Source organism: Dendrobates tinctorius, unplaced genomic scaffold (genome assembly GCF_039654945.1).
Source record: "Dendrobates tinctorius isolate UK_male_01 unplaced genomic scaffold, ASM3965494v1 ptg000117l, whole genome shotgun sequence".
NCBI lineage: Eukaryota > Metazoa > Chordata > Amphibia > Anura > Dendrobatidae > Dendrobates > Dendrobates tinctorius.
Window position 1 is genome coordinate 13,847,925 of NW_027361785.1, and position 26,314 is coordinate 13,874,238.

Sequence of the window (26,314 nt, forward strand, 5' to 3'; positions counted from 1 at the left end):
AAAAAAATGTTGCTATTTAGGTGCTACTACTGAGATATATCACAGATCAATCAATTCACAGTCAAACTGACTATGAAGGTACAGCACCTCCTTATCACTTGATACTTTGTATTATTATTCACAGGCTCAGACTACCGCTCCCATTGTTCATTTTTCTCATCCCTGCACTAGTATACCACAATCAGGGTTAAGCCTTTATTCCTCTATCTGTAATGATGAGTTGTGCGCTCTGATCTCTTATAACTAGCCGGTAAAATCTTAAAATGGCCGCTTCTTTTCCTGCCTTCATGTTTTATAGTCCCTGTGATAATTCCCTTTGATTGGCTGCAATAAACCGTGTGATGTGATAGCTACAAAGGCATTATGGTGACATCATGAGCCCGCTTTCTGGCTGATGCAATTTTCAGCAGTGTATGAAATGGAATTGGCCACTTTTTTTTGGGCTGGAAGGAGGGAGTGATGTGAGGTACGAGGCTGCGCTGGACCCAACTTACTACTGTTTTCAGTGCGGTGGACTTCAGGAAAATGGCCGCCTAGGGCCGCGCATGTGCAGATTGAGATAAGATGTACCATCGATTTATTAAAAGAAATTTCTTTCTATTTTCCACACCAAAATTTGCGGGTAGAGATATCTGATACTTTCTCATAAAGAAAATGGAAAACGGTCTTAGGAGCACAGGAAAGAGACTCAGACAAGAGATGAGTTGAAACCACAACGCGTTTCGACGGAGGAAACTTCCACCTGATGAAGACGGATCCTCCGTCGAAACACATTGTGGTTTAAACCCATTTCTTGTCTGAGTCTCTTTCCTGCGCTCCTAAGACCGTTTTCCATTTTCTCATTGCTCCTATCCTCCATTGGAGGTTTTCGGCTGGAGCTGCGGTGGAGACCTGACAGTCTTGTCTGCCCCTGGGTTGTGTCATGATCTGAAGTGGATCTGACAGTTTTAAAAGCACAGAGTGAACTTTTTTCCTTTTGGCAAGTTGCCAAAGTGACTTGACTGTCCCCGGTGGTGGTTAGTGGTATCGCACTTTAGGTTTAATGCGCACGTAATTATGAATCAGGTGTGGGGCTCTATAAATGAGTCTCAGGGTATGTAATCACTGCTGGTGATATTCATTCATTGATTCTGAGTTTGTGAGAGCCTGGTGGAAGGATGGAGCTGAAGAGGAGTCCTGCGCAGTCAGCCAGAGGAGACGAGTGGCAGCTAATGGTGTCTGCAGGAATTGCTGGCATGGCGTGGAGGAGTCGCAGTTTATGGTGTCGGCGGGAAGTGCGTGCATGGCTTGGTGGAGTGGCGACTATGGAGAGAGTTGCACTCGGCATGCTCGACTTGGTTGCCGAGAGCTGGACTCAAGCATGCTTAGATTCTTGGCAGAGGCTGACTCATCCTTGGGACTGTTATTGGACTGCTGCAACTGGAGATGGACTCTGCTCCAAGGCTGCACTATGGTGTAGGATCCAGGATGGTGATGGATCCGGGTGGAGGAGAAGACGCATGCAGGTGGTGGGCTCTGTTGCAGGAGCATAAGCACAGAGCCTAAAGCTAAGTGGTGTTTCCCCTGTATTATCTTCTTTCCTCATGTGTGTTGTTAGTGCAGTGGTGGGATTAGTCTCCGCACCGACCAATTCCCTAGTGAGGGTTTAGGGTCAGGGCGAGCAAGGGTTTAAGGTTCGCGTGCGGCGACAGGTGCGGAGCCTGTATAGGGAACGTAAGGAGTGCAGGGACACTGGCTCAGGGGAGCTTAGGAAGTCTCCACGTCCCCATTCCCTATCGCAGGGCCCACCATTGTTAATGTTATCCAGGTTCCCCCTTATTATTTAAATTCGCCGTACTGGAGGCGGGGTTTCCAGAATTTATATTAACGTGTAATACCTAAATTTGCCAGGTGGAGGCGGTGTATCCATCTGCACGTATTATTATTTAAATTCGCCACTGGAGGCGCTGTATCCAGGGTCACGTGTGTTATGGGTCCGCCTTGCGGTATCATCTGCGTCCAGACACACGTGACCATGACAAGTTGCTTCCTAAGCGCTCCTTTATGACCGCTTGTCACTGACTCTTACTTTCTCATAAAGAACACAGGAGCGTTTAGTCAAATGTGTGTTTCTGTGTATGGGAGAAATGGCCAAGATGGCTATTGGCAGAACGATCAGCCGAAGCACTAATCAGACAACAGCCATCTACTGTGTATGGGAGCATTTATACCTAAATAAAAGCTAAAATCAAAATGATGGGAAATTATTTCTGATGATCTGGAAATAAGGTTCATTTGTAATATAAAAATATCTACTGTATAATATAACCAGAAATGTGTCATTCTGTCCAAAGCCTCTGGCGCCTGCGCAGTGGTGTGCAAGTGTCAGCGCATGCTGCACTACAACGTCATTATCTACAGGACGCCTGCTGTAGCAGCTTCTTCACCGGCAAAGAGAGAGAGAAATAGAGAGACTTCCATTTTTGTCAAGTATTCAAATTCACCAATGCACGTGCCAGGCATAGTGATGGCATGCACTGACTGAGGTGCAAAAATTAACTTTATTCTCTCAGCCAACATTTAGTTTCAGTCATGGGAGCGGCACCGGCTCAGTCACTACTCTGAGTATGCACTGTGGCCGCTGTAATTGCACCCCCGGACCGGACTTGGACTAGCTGTACATTGAGGCCGACTGTCAGTCAGGACCGAGGACGTGGTTACAGTCGCCGCGCTGTATACTCATAGCGGTGACTGAAGTGGTGCCACCCCCACTCCATGACTGAAACCAAATGCTGGCAGGGAGAATAAAGTTAATTTTCTCCACGCTACATTTGGTTGTTTGCAGGCGCTGGACAACATCATAATGCTGTTAACCTGTAGATTAACCCCATATCGGCAGGTTAACGTCATTTCTGGTGACAGGTTCCCTTTAACATAACACAAAAATGTAACAATAAAAATGCTTGCCACCCGGGCATAGAACCGGTTCAATGGCTCGTAGCACATACTTGCATTGGTAACATACACTGTTGGGTGATCTTTCCAGCAATACAGACATTTCCTAACCCTATTATGTGTCTGACAAAATCAGAAAATTATTACTAATGAAAAGTAACATAGAAATTGAATAGTGAACACAGTACACAAAATGTCATACCACAGTTGTCAAACTTGGGATGAGCTTGACTGAATTCTTGACTTCCTCCTCCGTGACCTCCACAATCGTACAATGCTCTTCTTCAAGAGGCAATGGGTTCTCTCCATTTTTAGAAACCCAGGGATGAACCTGAGATTATAATGACAATGGTGTATAGACAGAATGGAGACATTTCATACGGCTAATTCATATGGAAAATGAATCCAAACTAATTGTACTTTATTTGGGGTCACTGATATAATTATTATCAATTGCATAAATGGTTTTATCTTGATTGGAAAAGAAAAATTAGAAAGATAATGGATTCTCTGTTATTTATGTATAATCATGCCATTTAAATAAGATTCATGTGCTGCAAAGTGGATGTATAATATCAAAGCATCTTCATACAACCGAATAGGACAACAAATCCTACTTAACAGAAAGGTACACGTTTGATGTGTCTGTTGCTATGGAGTTTATTGCAAAAAGTTAACACTGAAGAAATTCTAAGTGTCTTAAAAAGTAGGACAAGCACTAATTCTAAGATTTCTTTTCAAGATTTGAAACCAGTGTCTGCGAAGATAGTTTGAACTTTGTACATTTTTAGTGAATTATTCGCATACTTGTAATTTATTACTTGCGATTTAAAGTGAAATACTGGTTCATAGCCACTTCATCACTGTGGCCTGCAGAAAATTAGATATCACAAGCATTTACCGTACTTACAAATCTCACCAGCACAATCTCCAAATCTCCATTAGATGTTAATGCCCTAGAGCACACTGCTTCCGAGATTTTATATATATATACAGTGGGGAAAAAAAGTATTTAGTCAGTCAGCAATAGTGCAAGTTCCACAACTTAAAAAGATGAGAGGCGTCTGTAATTTACATCATAGGTAGACCTCAACTATGGGAGACAAACTGAGAAAAAAAAATCCAGAAAATCACATTGTCTGTTTTTTTTTTCATTTTATTTGCATATTATGGTGGAAAATAAGTATTTGGTCAGAAACAAAATTTCATCTCAATACTTTGTGATATATCCTTTGTTGGCAATGACAGAAGTCAAACGTTTTCTGTAAGTCTTCACAAGGTTGCCACACACTGTTGTTGGTATGTTGGCCCATTCCTCCATGCAGATCTCCTCTAGAGCAGTGATGTTTTTGGCTTTTCGCTTGGCAACAAGGACTTTCAACTCCCTCCAAAGGTTTTCTATAGGGTTGAGATCTGGAGACTGGCTAGGCCACTCCAGGACCTTGAAATGCTTCTTACGAAGCCACTCCTTCGTTGCCCTGGCGGTGTGCTTTGGATCATTGTCATGTTGAAAGACCCAGCCACGTTTCATCTTCAATGCCCTTGCTGATGGAAGGAGGTTTGCACTCAAAATCTCACGATACATGGCCCCATTCATTCTTTCATGTACCCGGATCAGTCGTCCTGGCCCCTTTGCAGAGAAACAGCCCCAAAGCATGATGTTTCCACCACCATGCTTTACAGTAGGTATGGTGTTTGATGGATGCAACTCAGTATTCTTTTTCCTCCAAACACGACAAGTTGTGTTTCTACCAAACAGTTCCAGTTTGGTTTCATCAGACCATAGGACATTCTCCCAAAACTCCTCTGGATCATCCAAATGCTCTCTAGCAAACTTCAGACGGGCCCGGACATGTACAGGCTTAAGCAGTGGGACACGTCTGGCACTGCAGGATCTGAGTCCATGGTGGCATAGTGTGTTACTTATGGTAGGCCTTGTTACATTGGTCCCAGCTCTCTGCAGTTCATTCACTAGGTCCCCCCGCGTGGTTTTGGGATTTTTGCTCACCGTTCTTGTGATCATTCTGACCCCACGGGGTGGGATTTTGCGTGGAGCACCAGATCGAGGGAGATTATCAGTGGTCTTGTATGTCTTCCATTTTCTAATTATTGCTCCCACAGTTGATTTCTTCACTCCAAGCTGGTTGGCTATTGCAGATTCAGTCTTCCCAGCCTGGTGCAGGGCTACAATTTTGTTTCTGGTGTCCTTTGACAGTTCTTTGGTCTTCACCATAGTGGAGTTTGGAGTCAGACTGTTTGAGGGTGTGCACAGGTGTCTTTTTATACTGATAACAAGTGTAAACAGGTGCCATTACTACAGGTAATGAGTGGAGGAAAGAGGAGACTCTTAAAGAAGAAGTTACAGGTCTGTGAGAGCCAGAAATCTTGATTGCTTGTTTCTGACCAAATACTTATTTTCCACCATAATATGCAAATAAAATGAAAAAAAAACAGACAATGTGATTTTCTGGATTTTTTTTTCTCAGTTTGTCTCCCATAGTTGAGGTCTACCTATGATGTAAATTACAGACGCCTCTCATCTTTTTAAGTGGTGGAACTTGCACTATTGCTGACTGACTAAATACTTTTTTCCCCACTGTATATATATATATATATATATATATATACATATACACTAGAAATAGGCCCGATGCATCCTATTGCATCGGGAGTGCGGTGAAATGAACATCCGCCGGCGGGCGGCTCAGCCAATGAGCAGTGCCGCGCGCTTTGGCAGGGGATTTGAATCCCCCGCCCCGCCGGCTGAGCCAATGAGCAGTGCCGCACGGGATTAGAATCCCCCGCCAAAGCCGGGCGGCATCGCTCATTGGCTGAGCACCACGGGATTCAAATCCCCCACCCTGCCGGCTGAGCCAATGAGCGGTGCAGCGCGGGATTTGAATGCATGGCCCTCTCACTCCCCAATCCTGATATGCATGGTCCCCTCACTCCCCTATCCTGGTATGCATGGTCCTCTCACCCCCAATCCTGATATGCATGGTCCTCTCACCCCCCAATCCTGATATGCATGGTCCCCTCATCCCCTATCCTGGTATGCATGCTACCTCTCACCCCCCTATCCTGATATGTAAAGTCCTCTCACCCTATTAAACTGCACACATACAAAAAAACAAAACATTTTTACTCACCTTTCTTCCCTGTGCTCCAGCGCTGTCCTGTTCTTCCGGAGGCGGAGCACCGGAGTACGCACAGGCCCATACCGTGCTATCCGGCGCCATATTGCTGAAGGCACACTGCAAATGTGTTTTCAGTAAAATGGGGCCGAATAGCGCTATGCGCATGCGCGATTCCGACACCGCACTCCTGCCCCCCGGTCTCCGATGAGAAGAGAAGCGCCACGGCAATGCTCCTCCCGGTCAGGTAGGTATGTAAGTTTGTAATTCCCTGCCCCACCGGCTGAGCCAGTGAGCGGTGCCGCACGGGCTTTGAATCCCAAGCCAAGCCTTAGCCGGCGGCGGCTCAGCCAATGAGGGGAGCCCCACGGCTTTGGCGGGGGATTCGAATCCCGCGCCGCGGCTTGGTAGGGGATTCAAATCCCACGCGAAAACGCTCATTTGCTCAGCCGGCGGGGGATATGAATCCCGGCCGCCATATCGGAATACCCATAACTTGGGTGCAGTGGCGTAACTACAAAGTTATGGGCCCCGGTGCGAACTTTCAAATGGGGGCCCCCATGCCAAAATGCACGCACATCTCCGCTCACGCACGCGGCTCCGTCCACCTCGTACCCGCGCGGCTCTGCTCTGTCCACCTCGTACCCACGCGGCTCTGCTCTGTCCACCACGTACATACGCGGCTCCGCTTCATACACACACGGCTGCGCTCCGTACACTTCGTACGCACGCGGCTCCACTCCGTAAACCTCGCAGAAATGCGGCTCCGCTCCATACACCTTGTACACACATGGCTCTGCTACGTACCATACACCTTGTACACACAGGGCTCTGCTCCGTACACCTCATACACACGCGGCTCCGCTCTGTACACCTCGTACACACGCGGCTCCGCTCCGTACACCTCATACACACGCGGCTACACTCCGCACACCCTGTACACATGCGGCTCCACTCCATACACCTCAAACACACAAAGCTCCGCTCCGTACACCTCGTACACACACGGCTCTGCTCCGCACACCTCGCATACATGTGGCTCCGCACACCTCGTACACATGCGGCTCCGCTCCGTACGCCTCGTACACACACGGCTCCGCTCCGTACACCTCGTACACACACGACTCTGCTCCGTACACCTCGCACACAGGTGGCTCCGCTCCATACACCTCGTACACACATGGCTCTGCTACATCCACCCTGTAAAACCCCTCCTGTCCCCACACATAAACTTCCCCTCATCCAGCACCATGACAACCAGCACAACAAAGTCCTGCACATACCGAGGCCCCGATCATGTGACCCGACTCCTCCCCTCCTGTGACCTCATCACAGGTCCTGTGCACACAGAGCAGCCATCGCCTCAGGCCAATTGCAGCCTGGCAGCCATGGAGCTGCACAGCCAATGAGCGACTGCAGCTCCGCGATCGGACCCCTAAGCACTTCAGGTGGGCCCCTACGATCGCGGTAGATAGCCCCTGCTTGGGTGTTCCAATATGGCGGTCGGCTCTGTCACAGCTTCCGGTCGCGGTGCATTGTGGAAGCGACACAGGCGCCGGAAGCGGTGACAGAGTTTATTGGTAATTATATATTAGATATATACAGTATATATATACATACACTGTGTTCCAAATTATTATGCAAAAAATATTTCCTCATATTTTCTCTAAATTACCTATATGAATTGCAGTCATTGTTATTTTCCAGTCATCTAATATTCTAGTATAATTGCAATGTTTTTGAACAAACTGCCTATGAAAACAGTATATTTTTAAAAATAATAAACACTCAAAATGCATGTTCCAAATTATTATGCACAGCAGCGTTTTCAACCTTTTTATTTTTATTTTGAACAAAAAAATTGGTCAATTGTGAAATTATAAGCATTATCAGCTTATTACAAAATGAATTCAAACAGTTTTCAAGTCAAAACTTTATTCTAGGTGATGTTACATTTGCACATAGGACCCCTTGTTCGAAAGCAGCTTCTGAATTCTCTCGTCCATTGAATTTGTCAGTTTTTGGATGGTTTGTGCTTCAATTGTTTTGCATGTGGACAGAATACCCTCCCAGAGCTGTTGCTTAGATGTGAACTGCCTCCCGCCGTCATAGACGCTCCTTTTGATGATGCTCCAAAGGTTCTCAATGGGGTTGAGGTCAGGGGAAGATGGTGGCCACACCATAAGTTTGTCCTCCCATAGCAGCCAGAGATGCAGATGTGTTATTTGCAGCATGAGATGGTGCATTATCATGCAGGAAAATGATCTTGCTGCGGAAAGCACAATTCTTCCTCTTGAACCATGGCAGGAAGTGCTGTTTTAGAAACTCCACATAGATTATGGAGTTCATCTTTAACCCTTCAGGGATCCTAAAGGGGCCGACAATCTCTCTCCCCATGATTCCAGCCCAAAACATTACTCCACCTCCTCCTTGTTGGCGCCTTAGCCGTGTTTTCATGGGGTGTCCATCAACCAGCCATCCTCCACTCCATCCATCTGGACCATCGAGCGTTGCACGGCGCTCATCGGTGAACAAAACAGTTTGGAAGTCAGTGTTCATGTATCATTTGGCCCACTGGAGCCGTTTCTGCTTGTGTACAGTGGATAGAGGTGGTCGACAGGATGGCTTACGCACAGCTGCAAACCTCTGAAGGACCCTGCATCTTGTTGTTCGGGGGACGTTGGAGGCACCAGCAGCTTCAAAAACTTGTCTGCTGCTATGACAAGGCATTTTTGCAGCTGCTCTTTTAACCTGACGCGATTGCCTGTTGGAAAGAGTCCTCAATTTTTCCTTATCAGCACGCACACGTGTGTGCTGGGAATCAGCTACATACTTTTTGATTGTGCGATGATCACGATGAAGTGTCTTGGTAATGTTGATTGTAGTCATGCCTTGACCTAAATACTCCACAATTTGTTGCTTCTCAGCAGCCGACACATCCTTTTTCTTTCCCATTTTGGCAAAAAATGTAGGCTCCTTAATAATGTGGAACAGCCTTCTTAAGTAGTCTTGCCTTTATTTGGACACACCTGCCAAACTAATTTGCACAGGTATCTGCAATTGCTTTCAGTGATATAAAGAGCCCTGACACATATCACCATCAATGAGTTTAAATGACAAACAAAAAAATTCTAACCTTATCACTCCTAAACTCTTTTTGCATAATAATTTGGAACACAGTTTATATTTTTTAATCACAGCTTTCATGCATCTTGGCATGCTTTCCACCAGTCTGTCACACTGCTTCTGGCGCAAAAATTTAAGCAGTTCTTTGTTTGATGGCTTGTGACTATCCATCTTCCTCTTGATTACATTCCAGAGGTTTTCAATGGGGTTCAGGTCTGGAGAATGGGCTGCCCATGACAGGGTTTCGATGTGGTGGTTTCTTAATTTTTGCCAGAGCTGTATATATATGTGAATATATATATTCTTTTCATGTGACGACACTGAAGATCTGACATTTGATACAATGTAAAGTAGTCAGTGTACAGCTTGTATGACAGTGTAAATTTGGTATGCCCACTAAATAACTCAACACACAGCCATTAATGTCTAAACCGCTGGCAACAAACGTCACTCCTAATTGAAAATGGACAAATTGTGCCAAAAGTATCAATATTTTGAGTGGCCACCATTATCTTTAATCCTGTGGCAAGATGACAGATGTTGACTGGGAAAATCCTGTTAAGTTTACATCTACACACACATCATGGTACAATATGAAACTAATTGGAGATTTAGGCTATGTGCACACGTAGCGGAACTCTTGTGGAAGTTACCGCGAGAATTTTGGAATTCCATTCCGCGGAAAAACCCCTTTTTAAATTCCTGCGATTTCCCGCGGAAAAACTAGCGATTTGCAAGCGTAATTAGCTTGCAGAATGCTAGCGTTTTCCAAGTGATCTGTAGCATCGCTTGGAGAACTGATTGACGGGAAGGCTGCGTGGGACGCCAGAAGGTGAGAATAACAATATTTTTTATTTTAATTCTATTTTTTGCAGGGATATGGTACCCACAGCCCGGAGGACAGTCTCCTCTCCTCCGGGCTGTGGGTACCATCCGCAAATGTTCTGCTTACTTTTCTCATGGTGGGCACAGCGACATGCAGGAAGTAAGTGGAACAATGCATTCCTATGGGTGCGGGATCGCCGCGATTCCGCTAAATTAATGAGCATGCTGCGTTTTTTACCGCGAAGCGATTCCGCCGCGGAGAAAACTGCAGCATTAACACAGCATTGCGGAATCCCATAGGAATGCATGGGATGCTTATTTTTTGCGTTTTCACGGCAAAATCGCGAGTTTAAAACCGCTGCAAAAACGCGACGTGTGAACTCAGCCTACTGTAACATCTCATGTCTCTGCTCAAGATGCTGTTGGGCATTGGGATTTTTGTAAAATTTCTTTCATCAATAAGCCCTAAAATACTAACATTTTACATACAAAAACACAATCTCCAAATCAAGGTCACAATATTACATATAGCAATCCTAAATGTTATTAGACCTTTATTTCTGGAACGGTCATTCTGGCTTCTGGCTTCTTATCCAGCATTTTCACAATCAAGTCCTTAAGTTCATCACTAATGGCTGGCCTTTAACAGGAAAGCAATAAAAGAGACAATAAGTATTCAACTACACAACTCAACAAGGTAGGACACAATCCATGCTCATATATTGTTCCTAAGTTACATTATTTAGTGTTATGTCAGTGAGCTATGTAATCACAACCTGACAGATTTTAAAGAAAGGGGATGGAATGAATGTAATTGAGTAGAAACGAAGACTTAGAGCCTGATTCATCAAAGTGTTTTGCCTGAAATCTGGAGTAAAGCACTTCAAAAAAGTCATAAATTTAGGTTGTGCAACATTTTGTCTCTTTGGGCGTTTTCACACCACTTTTGGACAACTCCGTCAAAATAGGCAGAGCTGGGGTGGGACGGGGGTAAGAAAGGGTTTGTCACCGCCCACTTGTCTAATTTTTGATGATGTGATGAACCTTACACAACAAATCTTACTTCAGTCCCGCCAGTGCCTCTTAATAAATGAGATGCCTCTGACTCCAACATGCCTCCTCATCAAAACCAGCGAGAACAATTTCCCGATAATCTTTCAGTGTAAACAGGCAGATGAACGAGCAATGCGCTTCTTCATTGGGTGAAATTATCTTTTACGCAACACAAAAAAAATCATTGTTCTCGGCAGTATATTGTCCAGTGTAAAGAGAACTCGCGCTGTCAAGAGCCATGGCAGTCTTTGTGCACTGAGCAATGAACTACAGTGCTTTTCATTTGCTTTGGTCTACCTGTATAAACAGGCTTTTCAGTGATTGTCGATCGGTAAATGTTTACTGAATGGCTGTCGTATCGTGCTGTTGGTCGGTCCATGAAAACGGACCCTAATATTTATAGTGTTAAGAATTCACACTGATATACAATAAAACCATTGTTAGGCATAGCTGATTACATACTGTTCTGGGAACTCCACTGGTTTATGCTTTATTATGCTGTGTAGAACCAAGATGTATTCATCCATAAAGGGGCACTGAAAAAAAAAACAAATCATCAAAAAGGTTACAAATTGATATAGCTAGATATCAGATAGCTAGATGATAGATAGATAAATAGATAGATAGATATGAGACAGATAGATGATAGATAAATAGGTAGATGAGATAGATAGATAGATAGTTAGATAGATATGAGACAGATATATGATAGATGGATGATAGAGAAGAGATAGGTAGATATTAGATAGATATGAAACAGATAGATGATAGAGAATCGATAGATAAAATTAACTGCTTTAAAGAGTTTGTGCTACATATAGATAATATATATAATTTGAGTTTATATTGGTTGCTTACCTTTCCAAAAACAAAACAATAAAGTGTGACTCCCATTGCCCAGACATCTAGTGCCTAATAACAGAAACAGATAAGAAAAGTTAGATTCTAATATCTTATGACCATGTAATAACACGTACAGGATATGGAAGTGGAAATATAATGTTTCCATTACAAAGCAAATGGGACCTATGAGTTATCTGCACTTCTCCAGTTACTCGTGTGTACTGTCTGCTAATCCAGAAAGCTCTGACAAGTCCATGAAACTAAACACCACATACTCTTGTGTTCGTAGCAAAACGTAAAGGGCTATTCCCATGAACAAAGTTCATTTTAATCAATAGAACCTTGGAATAATAATAATTTCCCCAATTGGATGTGTTAAAATAAAATATTCCTATGCTGAGATAATCTTATAAATGTGCCCCTGCTGTGTACTGTGTAATGGCCGTGTCTGACCGTACAAGAACATGGTCTGATCATACCACAGCTCCTGGGCAGGGGAGGAAGCAATAGAGTGCACAGACAGGAAAACATTTTTTTTAACTCATCGAATTGTGGAAATTATTATTATTCCAAAATGTATTACGGTAGTCAAAATCAACTTTAAAATTAATTTTGTTCGTGGAATCACCTTTAATAATAACAACACATTGACATTTGGTATTACTTTTTTAAAAATCGATTTCCATTCACGAACGATCCGGCCTGATGAGAGCAGAATTTCCTCTAAGTTCTGTCTTGAACTACTGCTACTTACTCTAACCTATTTCCAGCTACATCTCCATTCTACAAAATATCTGGGTCTCAAATAATAATTATTCCTGCCTTAAGGCATAATTCTTCTTTTAAACTAGATTTAATAGTTTGATCTTCATCTAATATTAAGTCATATTTATTTTTACAATGTAATTTCATGGGGTTGTCCGATAAACATTTATAGGTAATAAATATGTACTCGCTGAGGTGCCACTGCTGGGGCCTCACTGATCTCAAAGTATAGTATTAACAGAGACTGTCATTCCATCAGTCCCATGGACGTGAATGGAGCAGTGATCTCGAAAGTGCCCTACCGCTCTATTCACACAGGGGACTTTAGGAAGCCCAGTTCTTGAAATCAGAGTGGTGCCAACAGTCTATGTCACTATTTTTTTTCACAGTTTTTGCTGCACCTGTCACATTTAACTGAGTAAAGAAATATTGATTTTACAAGTAAAATATCCAATTTAGGACTGAAAAATCTTTTAAAACTTTATTAAGGACACAGTATATTGAAAATACCAAAGTTTTGAACATAACATCACAAACTTCAGACTTACAATGGTAGTAGTAATACCAGCAAGCCATTATTTATTTCTTTAGGGGCCAACTTTCAACTACTACATTGTAAAATCCCTGACATTCTGTCTTCTGACTATAAAGGGCTTGTTTTCTGAAGATGATCTGGTTTTAAAGATGTATCAATGACCTGTTATAGGCAGTAAACGGCATGCATGGCCATACGTTTCATTACATGTTGGGCCTCTGTTGTGACTGGTAAAGGTAACGGTAAGGAGTGGACCCTTCTATATGATGACATCTTACCCATTTCATTCTTCCTTTTCTCTAATATTACTTTCCTTTAGAGCAGATGTCAAACTCTGGCTCGCGGGCCAAATCTGTCCTGCAGGGTGAGTGTATTTGGTTCACAACTTCATATTTAAATTAGGCCATTGGTTCATATGCTTTTACTGCTCTTACATAACATATTATATTATTGCAGTATGCCACATTTGTGATTATTAAGATAGTAGAAGGAGATGGACAACTTTCCTGCGCTGCTGTCAATATCCCACCAAGGATAAAGGAGAATCAATAAGATGAAAACATTTGTTTATTCTGTGGTGTGGATCTACGCGTTTCGAGGAACTCCAACTTGTCCTCAGGAAATAATCTTCTGAGGTTGTAAAGGGCCAAACCAACAAGTATGAAAAAAAAATAAATACAAATGCATATTATGTGGGGCCAGATGGAACTCATGCCAACAGATATCCAACATATCTGTTATAGGGAGACCATCTTCTGTGATGTAATTAGAATAAGATAAAGCATAGCCTAAAAATCAAGTGGAAGAACCCCACGTGTATTGATGCATGTCACAGCTTCATCAGGGGAAGTCTACAGTTTTATTTGGATGAAAATCCTGCAGACCATCACAAATCATTTTTGATGAGGTTCTATTGCCTTCCAAAAATCTATACTGCCCCTTAAGTGAGGATTGTCTGTGTCTTCTGTGAATCTCCTTCACATTACACAGGCATCAATGGCAACTAGACAACAGGCATATACGGCAGCATTGTGGCTCAGTGGCTAGCATTGCAGCGCTGGGGTCCTGGGTTCGAATCCCACCAAGGACAACATCTGCAAGGAGTTTGTATGTTCTCCCTGTGTTTGCGTGGGTTTCCTCCGGGTACTCCGGTTTCCTCCCACATTCCAAAGACATACTGATAGGAAATTTAGATTGTGAGCCCCATCGGGGACAGTGATGATAATGTGTGCAAACTGTAAAACGCTGCGGAATATGTTAGCGCTATATAAATATAAAGATTATTATTATTTATATACTCAGGAGTGTGCTATAATTCTGCAGGAATAAGATTACTAAAGGATTAAATGAAGCCATGTCAATAGTATAATTTCATTTTATATGTTTTATATATGTACCTTTCATAAAAATGGACTTTAGCACAATGATCAACAGACTACCATGGAGAAATATTAATTTTCCTCTCTTTTACCATGTACTGAAAGCAAGTCTTAAGAAAACATTATCTTTTGAGGAACTCAAGGCAAATATACTATATGCAGTCAAAGCAAAACATCAAACGCTGCATCGGTGACCATAATTATTATCAGTACTTCTTTATTACACTGCTATTTCATTGCCGAAAATGTTTATTTTCTATTTAGTGCACATTTGTACTATGTCAGTTATCAGAACAATAACTAATCACCTGCCATTTACATCCCTATTTATAAACTGATTTTTTTTTTTTTTTATAGCGTCCCCTGATATGATCTGTAAAATACATCAGACTCTACCTTTCCACTGAAGCCCTGGCCAGAATCCGAGAGAGTCTCGGGTGCCATGAACGCTGGGGTCCCAGCAGTACTTGACAGGAGTGCATCACTGCCTTCAAACTGATTGCTTACTCCAAAGTCAGCTATTTTAATATGGCCATCATCTCCAAGAAGTAAATTTGATGGTTTTATATCTCGGTGAATAATTTTCTGGTAATGCACTACAAATGAAACAAAAAAAGAATTAATTACTGTAAATATAGAGTTATATAGGGCAGTAAGCATTATGTCAGTCAGTTACCCAAAATGATACATGACAATATTTATGGCAAAAAGAAAATAAAGATTTCTTGTTCCAATCATAGAAATATTTATATATATATATATATATATATATATATATACACACACACACACATATATATATATACGGTATGTCTGTTAATGTCTGTAAAGCGCTGAGGAATTAATGGCGCTATATACAGTTGTGGCCAAAAGTATTGACACCCCTGCAATTCTGTCAGATAATACTCAGTTTCTTCCTGAAAATGATTGCAAACACAAATTCTTTGGTATTATTATCTTCATTTAATTTGTCTTAAATGAAAAAACACAAAAGAGAATGAAGCAAAAAGCAAAACATTGATCATTTCACACAAAACTCCAAAAATGGGCCAGACAAAAGTATTGGAACTCTCAGCCTAATACTTGGTTGCACAACCTTTAGCCAAAATAACTGAGTATTATCTGACAGAATTGCAGGGGTGTCAATACTTTTGGCCACAACTGTAAATGAGTATAATAAATAAAATGCACACACAAAAACATAATTTATATATCTATGCTTGTAACAAGACACATTATGCATGCATACACAGTGGGTGAAGTGAGTATTGAACACGTAACCAATTTTCTAAGTAAATATAAAGGTGCTATTGACATGGAATTCTCACCAGATGTACGTAACAACCCACCCAATCCACACAGGAAAAGAAATCCATCCATGGATGTTCATAAATTAAGTTATGTGTAATAAGAAATGACACAGGGAAAAAGTAGTGAAAACTTGAAGAAAGAGGCGCAAAAGCTATGGAAAGCCATGACACCACCTTAAATCTATCAGTAGTAAGAAAGGAATTCTAACATTTAGTGAAAATTAATATTGATGGTCTAACTGATGGCCTATAAAAAGGTGTCTCATTATCAAGATGCCGCATAAGAAACATCTCATGATGGGTAAAACCATAAAACCAGTTAGTCGTCTCATAGAATGGTAGAGTTGGAAGGGACCTCCTGGGTCATCTGGTCCAACCCCCTGCTCAAAGCAGGATTCACTAAATCATTCCAGACAGATGTCTGTCCAGTCTCTGTTTGAAGACTTCGATTGAAGGAGAATTCACCACCTCTCGTGGCAGCCTGTTCCACTCATTGATCACTCTCACTGTCAAAAAGTTTTTTCTAATCTGTGTCTCCTCCCATTCAGTTTCATCCCATTGCTTCTAGTCTTTCCTTGTGCAAATCAGAATAAAGATGATCCTTCTACAATGTGACAGCCCTTGAAATATTTATAGATAGCTATTGAGTCTCCTCTGTCTTCTTTTTTGCAAGTTAAACATTCCCAAATCCTGTAATCGTTCCTCATAGGACATGGTTTGCAGACCGGTCACCATTCTGGTCGCTCTTCTCTGAACTTGCTCCAGTTTGTTGATGTCTTTTTTAAAATGTGGTTCCCAAAACTGGACACAGTATTCCAGATGAGGTCTGACCAAAGAGGTGTAGAGGGCAATAATCACTTCACGTGATCTAGACTATATGCTTCTGTTAATACATCCCAGAATTGTATTTACCTTTTTTGCTGCTGCATCACACTGTTGACTCATGTTCAGTCTGTGATCTATTAGTATACCCAAGTCTTTTTCACATGTGCTGTTGCTTAGCCCTATTCCTCCCATATTGTATATGCTGTTTTCATTTTTATTGCCCAGATGTAGTACTTTGCATTTTTCCCTGTTAAAAAACATTCTGTTAGTTGCTGCCTATTGCTCCACTTTATTTATATCTTTTTGAATCCTCTCTCTCTCTTCTCTAGTATTAGCTATCCCTCCTAACTTTGTGTCATCAGCAAATTTAATCAGTGTACCCTCAATTCATCTAAATCATTGATAAAGATGTTGAACAATACAAGGCCCAGGACAGAGCTGTGTGGTACCCCACTTGAGACATTCTTCAAACTGAATGTGCAGCCATTTACGACCACTCTTTGGGTCCTATCACTCACTAAGCCAGTTATGAATCCACCTAACCGTTGCCTTGTCCATTCCATACTAAGTCATTTTTTCAATAAGGATAATATGTGCTACCACTGTATGCAGCGTCTCTAATCGAGCATATCTAGGTCATAATTGGAATGCAAATGCATAAGGAGTTGCCAGCAGCACATCGCAATGATTTGTGTGCCCAATTAGTGTGGCAGAACAATCCCCAGACAATCATTTTTATTCATACTGATATCATGTCAAAGTATGGAAGTGAGTATATTTCTGTTCGTGGTGCTCATACTCGATGCTGGATAAACCGAGATATCTTGAAAATGATGTTTCCATTTTTTTGTAATTTTATCATTATCATTCCTAACCATCCTGTGATTTCCATAATTGCACAACTTTTCATTCTTGGTGTTGCAATCTTAATTTAAAATATCCATATACATGCGCACACGATACATAACTACCTTACAAATAATGTTTAACATATAATTTGCAGAAAGTGTTTCAGGGCCATTATAAAACAACCCATGTGCCCAAATCTATCATGCTTCATTAACGGGGTGGCAAGGTGGCTCAGTGGTTAGCACTATGTTTTCATACTAAGGACAATATTGTCATGGAAAATGAGTCAATGCTCTATGAGCGGAAGGAAAGAGGTGTTATAGGGCCACCTCTTTATTATTTTGTGTGTGTCGGAAGATGGACCGGGCATGTAGTACCTATCTCACGTCGGTTACGGAACTATTGGGGCTGTCACCATTATTGCCAGGCGTAAAGCTTTCTGACCCGGACGGACCTTTGCACTCGACTGTAGGGGGTATGAGAGAGGTAAAAGGGATGGTGCACGGGAAAGCGGGAGACTTGGCGGGAAGACAGAGCACGCAGCAGGAGAAGGTTGATTCCCTCTCCATGGAGCTACGCGATAATTCAGGCCCACGCTGCAGCTCCCTAGGCTATGCACACTGACTGACTGTGAGCAACTTATACCTGTGTGCCTGCTCACTCCTGTCACCGAGAATCTGTTCCGCACCGCTCCTCTGACTGCTGCAGGCGTGCAGCCTAAGTCTGACCTGGCAAATCATACAGAGTTGGGTTGATTCCCTCCCGCCTCCGCCACTGAACTGAGTCACACTCCGGCGGTGCCACAGACTACTTCACACCACGTACTTCACTGTGGGAATACAGGACCTCGCCTAGGAGAGCCAAGATACGCCGCTTACGTCAGGAAACAGTGCCTCAACTTTCTTCAGGATCAGGCCAGAGACTTCACACGTCACTTGTGGCGCCACCATATGATTTCAGGCTTCCACTACCCGGAAACCATCAGACTGATAAGTTTACCTGTTTCATAAACATTCGTTCATACTCTTATACAATACTCAGTTTTACTCCATTTATCACTTTTTCTCTCCCTGCGTGGAGTATCCCCTGTAATAAATCCTTTAACTCTTGCTCTACCTCCTGCTGGTCACTGCATCCCGCGTACCTGTGATTCCTACATGTGTAACAGATAATTTTATTGTTTACTTCAATGAGAAGTTTTACAATTTAATATAATAAACTCAATGTTCTGCTTTCAGTGTTTAGCACGCTTTCCTAATTCAGCAGCAGAATGATGATACTTTACAATGATGTGCAGAAAATAAGTATTAGAAGCTCATACTATGCTCACAGAAGTAAACAGCAGGTCTGTCATTTCCATGTGCATGTCTATCTACTCCGTGGAAAGCGCCATTATTGTTAAACAGCTGTCACACATCCCATGTCACAGACATCACTGCACAATGATAATATTAGATCATAAAATGCAGTATGGGTGAAATAATAAAACTGCCACAGAAATGATGCACACACATAATAATTAGCTGAAATGAGCTTTTTAAGGATCACATCTGTCAAAATGCAAGATTTGCCAGCAGCGCTTCAGTAATGACTGAGGAAAAACAAAACTGGCGGCTTGACGTCCCTCCAGGAATAGTCAGTCTGAACTGCACACATCACTTCATAAGTCCCAATGCATAACAGCCAAAAATCCAAGCGTTCCTCTTTTTAAGAGAACATTTGTAGCCACAATCACTGTCCTTATATACCAACAAAACAACACGATGGATCTTTATTCTTGTCTAGATAGTGGTAGGAAAAGTATTTGGCCGGAGTCACTCTACCGTAGAATACGGACGAGTGCTAAGCGAGAAAACATTGCACAGCACTCTGCTCTGTGTTAATCTATGGGGCAGCTCACATCATCGTTTATTTTCTCGGGCATATTCAGCGTGCGTGTAAAATCGCAGCATGCTGCAATTGTCACCAAGACTCGGACGAGACTAGCCAATGCAAGCCTATGGGTGAGAGAAAAAAAATCGCACAGCACTCGGACCATGTGAGTGCTGTCCGATTTTTACGCACCGGTGTCCTTTGAAATGCCGTTCAATTCATGTGCCGCATACAGTAAAATCACACTGACAGGTTAGAATAGAACAGATAGAATAGATATATACATATAAAATACATACATATACAGATGTCAGTGACACACATATATATATGTATTTACATTGCATAGATAGAAGAAAATCCGGTAATTCATCTGCCATGTTCTCTAAAATCACTGCAGGAGCCAACAGTATAGAAGAGATGGATTACATACAGTAAATACACATAGAATAGGTAGATATATAGATGTCAGTGATAAATACAATCAGTACACTGTGTGTGCAGCTTACTGTACATGTATTTAATTAATAAAAGATTATTTTTCGGAAAAGAATGGTGTGGGCTCCCACGCAATTTTTGTAACCAGCAGAGGGAAAGCCGACCCCGGGGGCAGATGTTTATAGCCTGGGAAGGGGGTACCGTAATACCTATGGAGCTTCCCAGGTTATTAATACCAGCTCACAACTGTATACTTAGCATTTATTGGCTATTAAAAAGGGGGGACCCCCCAAAAAATGATGTGGGGTCACCCTATAATTAATAACTGTCAGGATCCTGCCAGCGCTGGCGTGCAGCCTCCGCTTTGTAGGGACTCACCCGCACTGTAGGGGGGCCCGGGGTCAGGTACAGCCGGAAAGTACAGATAGTTTAGCAAGCAGTGAAGGACCTACGGTCATGTGACTGCAAGGGGGCGGGGCTTAGCATCCTGCTTTCAGAGATGGCAGGACACTATACAGAAATACTCGGAGTCAGGCAAAACGGAGGTCATACACAAAGATAGCAGTAAAGTACCAGGGATGAGACAGAACGGATAGTTGGGGCCAAGCAGGGGTCAAAACCAAACAGACATAGAAGGTACCAAGCAGAATCCAATAAGCAATATCCAGAGAACAGACCGAGTCGTACACAGAGTATCAAGCAATCAGAACACAGCACAAACACACTCAGGGGTCACCACACAATGCCAAGGGCGAAAGTATAATTGACGGGGATGGGAGCTTCCTGTGGCAATAAGAAGCTTTCCCAGAACCAATGAGAGGCCACCATAAAAAGTCCCAGGTGTGCAGGTAAGAGTCTGCACTGAGATCAAACCATTAACCCCAGAATGCCAGTCCACCAGCACTGATACCATGACAGTACCCCCCTCTCAACGGGGGGCCTCTGGACCCCCAGGCTTGCCCGGGTACCTAGCATGGAAAGCCCGAACCAGGCGATCCGCATGCATCAACCGGGCCGGCACCCAGGACCTGTCCTCCGGCCCATACCCCTTCCAATGAACTACAGTTGTGGCCAAAAGTATTGACACCCCTGTAATTCTGTCAGATAATATTCAGTTTCATCCTGAAAATGATTGCAAACACAAATTCTTTGGTATTATTATCTTCATTATCGTAAATGAAAAAACACAAAAGAGAATGAAGCAAAAAGCAAAACATTGATCATTTCACACAAAACTCCAAAAATGGGCCACACAAAAGTATTGGCACCATCAGCCTAATACTTGGTTGCACAACCTTTAGCCAAAATAACTGCGACCAACCGCTTCCGGTAATCATCAATGAGTTTCTTACAATGCTCTGCTGGAATTTTAGACCATTCTTCATTGGCAAACTGCTCCAGGTCCCTGATATTTGAAGGGTGCTTTCTCCAAACTGCCATTTTTAGATCTCTCCACAGGTGTTCTATGGGATTCAGGTCTGGACTCATTGCTGGCCACCTTAGAAGTCTCCAGTGCTTTCTCTCAAACCATTATCTAGTGCTTTTTGAAGTGTGTTTTGGGTCATTGTCCTGCTGGAAGACCCATGACCTCTGAGGGAGACCCAGCTTTCTCACACTGGGCCCTACATTATGCTGCAAAATTTGTTGGTAGTCTTCAGACTTCATAATGCCATGCACACGGTCAAGCAGTCCAGTGCCAGAGGCAGCAAAGCAACCCCAAAACATCAGGGAACCTCCGCCATGTTTGACTGTAGGGACCGTGTTCTTTTCATTGAACGCCTCTTTTTCTCCTTTAAACTCTATGTTGATGCCTTTGCCCAAAAAGCTCTACTTTTGTCTCATCTGACCAGAGAACATTCTTCCAAAACGTTTAAGGCTTTTTCAGGTAAGTTTTGGCAAACTCCAGCCTGGCTTTTTTATGTCTCGGGGTTAGAAGTGGGGTCTTCCTGGGTCTCCTACCATACAGTCCCTTTTCATTCAGACGCCGACAGATAGTACGGGTTGACACTGTTGTACCCTCGGACTGCAGGGCAGCTTGAACTTGTTTGGATGTTAGTCGAGGTTCTTTATCCAACATCCGCACAATCTTGCGTTGAAATCCCTTGTCAATTTTTCTTTTCTGTCCACATCTAGGGAGGTTAGCCACAATGCCATGGGCTTTAAACTTCTTGATGACACTGCGCACGGTAGACACAGGAACATTCAGGTCTTTGGAGATGGACTTGTAGCCTTGAGATTGCTCATGTTTCCTCACAATTTGGTTTCTCAAGTCCTCAGACAGTTCTTTGGTCTTCTTTCTTTTCTCCATGCTCAATGTGGTACACACAAGGACACAGGACAGAGGTTGAATCAACTTTAATCCATGTCAACTGGCTGCAAGTGTGATTTAGCTATTGCCAACATCTGTTAGGTGCCACAGGTAAGTTACAGGTGCTGTTAATTACACAAATTAGAGAAGCATCACATGATTTTTCGAACAGTGCCAATACTTTTGTCCACCCTCTTTTTTATGTTTGGTGTGGAATTATATCCAATTTGGCTTTAGGACAATTCTTTTTGTGTTTTTTCATTTAAGACAAATTAAATGAAGATAATAATACCAAAGAATTTGTGTTTGCAATCAATTTCAGGAAGAACTGCATTATCTGACAGAATTGCAGGGGTGTCAATACTTTTGGCCACAACTGTAGGTACTGTACTGACCGCCGTACCAACCTGGAATCTACGATGTGACCAATCTTATATTCCACATGTCCCTCAACCGAAACCGGAGGAGCAGCGGACTCGGATTCTCCCCGGACTGCTTCAAAAGGCTTCAGTAGAGATCTATGGAAGACGTTAGGGATCTTGAAAGAGGGTGGAAGGCACAGCCTATACGCCACTGGATTGATTTTTTCCACAATCTTGTACGGGCCAATGAATTTGGGGCCCAACTTGGCTGACGGAATCTTTAACTTAATGTTTCGCGTGGAGAGCCAAACTTTCTCTCCAACCTGAAACATGGGACCAGGTGTTCGTTTCCTGTCCTCGAAAAGCTTATACCTGCCTTGAGACCTAGATATACGCCGCTGGACTTCTGCCCATGTATCTTTTAACCGCCGAACAGAATCCTCAGCCCCGGGACACCCCGAATCCAGATGAGAAAACTCACCAAAATGAGGACTGAACCCATAGTTGATCAAGAAAGGGGACATACCAGTGGATTGACTCACCCGACTGTTGTGAGTTCATTTTTCCCTTCACCATTGAGGTCTGATGAACTCCCTCCTCTAGTGAAGGAAGGTAGTGAGACTGATTGCCAAACACCTGGGCAGCTAGATGATGACTGGGTGGCTGGAATTGAGGACTGGATATAAGGCTGCCGACGCCCTTCTTCCTGGCTGGTGATTTTCCTGCTGGATTCTTGGAGACCAGTCTGATTCCTGCATCTCAAAGCTACGTTTTTCTGCTCTGCTTTGTACTCTTTTTTGTTTTGCCTTGTTTTTTGGGAGTTCTGCCATCCCCGGCCGGGGGTGAGCTGAATTTCATTTTTGTCTCTGATCTGTTGATATTTTGCTCTGTCTTCAGAATATACCTGAGTGCTGATATAGTCTTTTGAAGCCTAGCGACTTCAGGGCCTGTTTTTCCTATCAGTCGGTTGGCTCATTTTGATAGGGTTTTTGCGGATGGCAGACAGCAGCTTTCCTATCCTGTCCTATGTAGTTAGCTTGGGCCCCATCATTTGCTCAACCTATCTTTCTATCTGTGTTAGTGTTTTCATCTTGCTTCACCGTCATTATATGTTGGGGGCTGCCTATTGCTTTGGGGTCTGCTCTGGGGCAGTTTAGTTTTTCCCCTTTCTGTCTTTAGGCTATATAGTTCTCCGGCTGTGATCGAGGGGTCTAGGGCACCGTAGGAACCCCCCACGGCTACTGCTAGTTGTTGTGGATCGGTTCAGGGGTCTGCAATCCGATAGCTGCCAACCTCTCTGGTTTTTCTGGACTTAGCTGGTATTTTGTTTTTTCCTCCTTCGGTGACTCATCATAACACCCGACTATTGAAGGCAAATTCAGCCAATGGCAGTATATCACACCAGTCATTCTGTCTAGCAGAAGTCAGACACCAGAGGATCTGTTCCAGAGACTGATTAGTGCGTTCCGTCTGACCATTACTCTCGGGATGGTATGCAGACGAAAAGGACAGAGATATCCCTAATTTTTTGCAGAAAGCACGCCAAAACAGCCACAAACTGCACACCACGATCAGACACCACATTCAGGGGTACCTCATGCAAGCGGACCACATGCTGAACAAACAATCTGGATAAGGTCTCAGCAGAAGGTAATGCGGACAGGGGTATAAAATGAGCCTGCTTTGAAAATCTGTCCACCACTACCCATACCACCGTATTACCCCTGGAAGAGGGAAGATTGGTAATAAAATCCATGGACAGGTGGGTCCATGATCTTTCGGGAACTGCCAATGGCATCAGCTCCCCCGCCGGCCGGCTATGAGAGCTTGTAGAACGAGCGCAGACCTCACAACCAGAAATGAATTTATTTATATCAGAACCAAGTGTAAGCCACCAGAAAATCCTAGCCACCGCCAGTCGCGTGGCTGATATACCAGGGTGAGCACACAGCTTGGATTCGTGGAAATCTTGCAAGAATTTAAGGCAAAGTTGCTCTGGGACAAACAACTTACCCCCTGGCTTGGCCGCAGGAGCCAGCGACTGGGCCCCCTCAATTTCCCGTTCCAATTCAGACGAGATCTCTGCTACCACCACCCCAGGGTGCAGAATGGAGGACGGTGGCTCAGGGGCAGACACAGGATGAAAACTACGAGATAAGGCGTCAGCCTTGACATTCTTTGACCCTGGACGGAATGTAATAGTAAACTGGAAACAAGAGAAAAAAAGCGACCAACGGGCCTGTCTGGGCGTTAGTCTTTTAGCAGACTCAATGTATGACAAATTTTTGTGATCAGTGATCACAGTAACCGGGTGACTGGCCCCCTCCAAAAAGTGCCTTCACTCCTCAAATGCCAACTTGACCGCAAGAAGCTCTCTATTGCCTACATCATAATTTCTTTCAGCAGCAGAGAACTTCCTGGAAAAGAAAGCACATGGCCTGAGGTTGGTAAGAGTGGCAGGCCCTTGGGACAACACTGCCCCCACCCTCACCTCGAAGGCATCCACCTCCACCACCACTGGTTTGGACGGATCTGGCTGTACCAACACAGGAGCAGACATAAAACATTTTTTCAGAGTCGCAAAGGCCTCTTTTGCGAGCAAGGACCAATTTCTCACATCCGCACCTTTGCATGTTAGATCCATGAGAGGTTTGACCACCTGCGAAAACCCCCGGATAAATTTGTGGTAATAACTGGCGAACCCCAAGAAGCGCTGAAGACCCTTAAGATCTCGGGGTTGCACCCAATCCACAATGGCCTGCACCTTCTTGGGGTCCATGCGAAAACCCTCACAGGATACAATTAATCCCAAAAAAGACAATTCTTGCACACAGAATACACATTTCTCCAATGTGGCATACAGATGATTTTCTCTCAGTCTTTGGAGAACAGTTCGTACATGTTCCAGATGAGAATGCCTGTCGGAGGAGTATATCAAAATATCATCTAAGTAGATAACGACAAAACGACCAATGAGATCCGAGAATACCACGTTGATGAAATTCTGAAATATGGCGGGGGCATTGGTAAGACCAAACGGCATGACTAAATTTTCAAACAGTCCCTCGGATGTGATGAACGCAGTTTTCCATTCATCCCCCTCCCGGACCCTTATCAAATTATATGCCCTCGAAGATCCAGTTTAGAAAACCACTTTGCCCCTGATAGTTGGTTACACAAATCGGGAATCAACGGAAGGGGGTACGTATTCCGTACAGTAATCTGATTAAGCTCCCGAAAATCGAGACAGGGACGTAACCCGCCATCTTTTTTTTTTTTTTACAAAAAAGAAACCTGCCGCCACAGATGAGACTGAAGGACGTATGTGTCCCTTACGTAGACTTTCAGCAATGTACTCCTTCATAGCCAAGCACTCAGGGCCGGATGAATTAAACAGACGGGCTTTAGGTAATTTAGCCCCCGGTACCAGCTCGATAGCGCAGTCAAAGGGTCTATGTGGCGGTAACGTCTTAGCCTCGCTTTAAGAGAATACATCTTCGAAGTCCTTCAGGCATTCCGGAATACCTTCCAGCTCAACAGATGATACAGACACAGATTTAACAGGTTCAACCAGCAGTGCGGATTTATCACACAACTTAAAATCATTAAACCCCCATTGAACAATCTCCCCCGTTTTCCAGTTAATAACTGGGTTATGGCGTTGTAGCCAGGGCATGCCCAACACCAACCCTGCAGGTAGATTGTCCAGAACCAAATAACTTAGGTTTTCCACATGAGTAGCGCCCACTCTGAGCG

General features: G+C 43.4%; 1 protein-coding gene across 4 annotated transcripts in view; it reads right to left on the reverse strand.

Moving 5' to 3' along the window:
- The window catches only part of CAMKK1 (calcium/calmodulin dependent protein kinase kinase 1), a 433,796-nt gene that overhangs the window by 21,962 nt on the left and 385,520 nt on the right, over window positions 1-26,314 (reverse strand). For all 4 annotated transcript variants that reach the window (XM_073590582.1, XM_073590580.1, XM_073590579.1 and 1 more), the window contains 5 exons: window positions 14,991-15,190; window positions 11,931-11,984; window positions 11,535-11,608; window positions 10,572-10,659; window positions 3,137-3,265 (listed from right to left, as the gene is read on the reverse strand). In XM_073590582.1, the coding sequence (XP_073446683.1) occupies window positions 3,137-3,265; window positions 10,572-10,659; window positions 11,535-11,608; window positions 11,931-11,984; window positions 14,991-15,190 (545 nt within the window). The remainder of the gene's footprint in view (window positions 1-3,136; window positions 3,266-10,571; window positions 10,660-11,534; window positions 11,609-11,930; window positions 11,985-14,990; window positions 15,191-26,314) is intronic.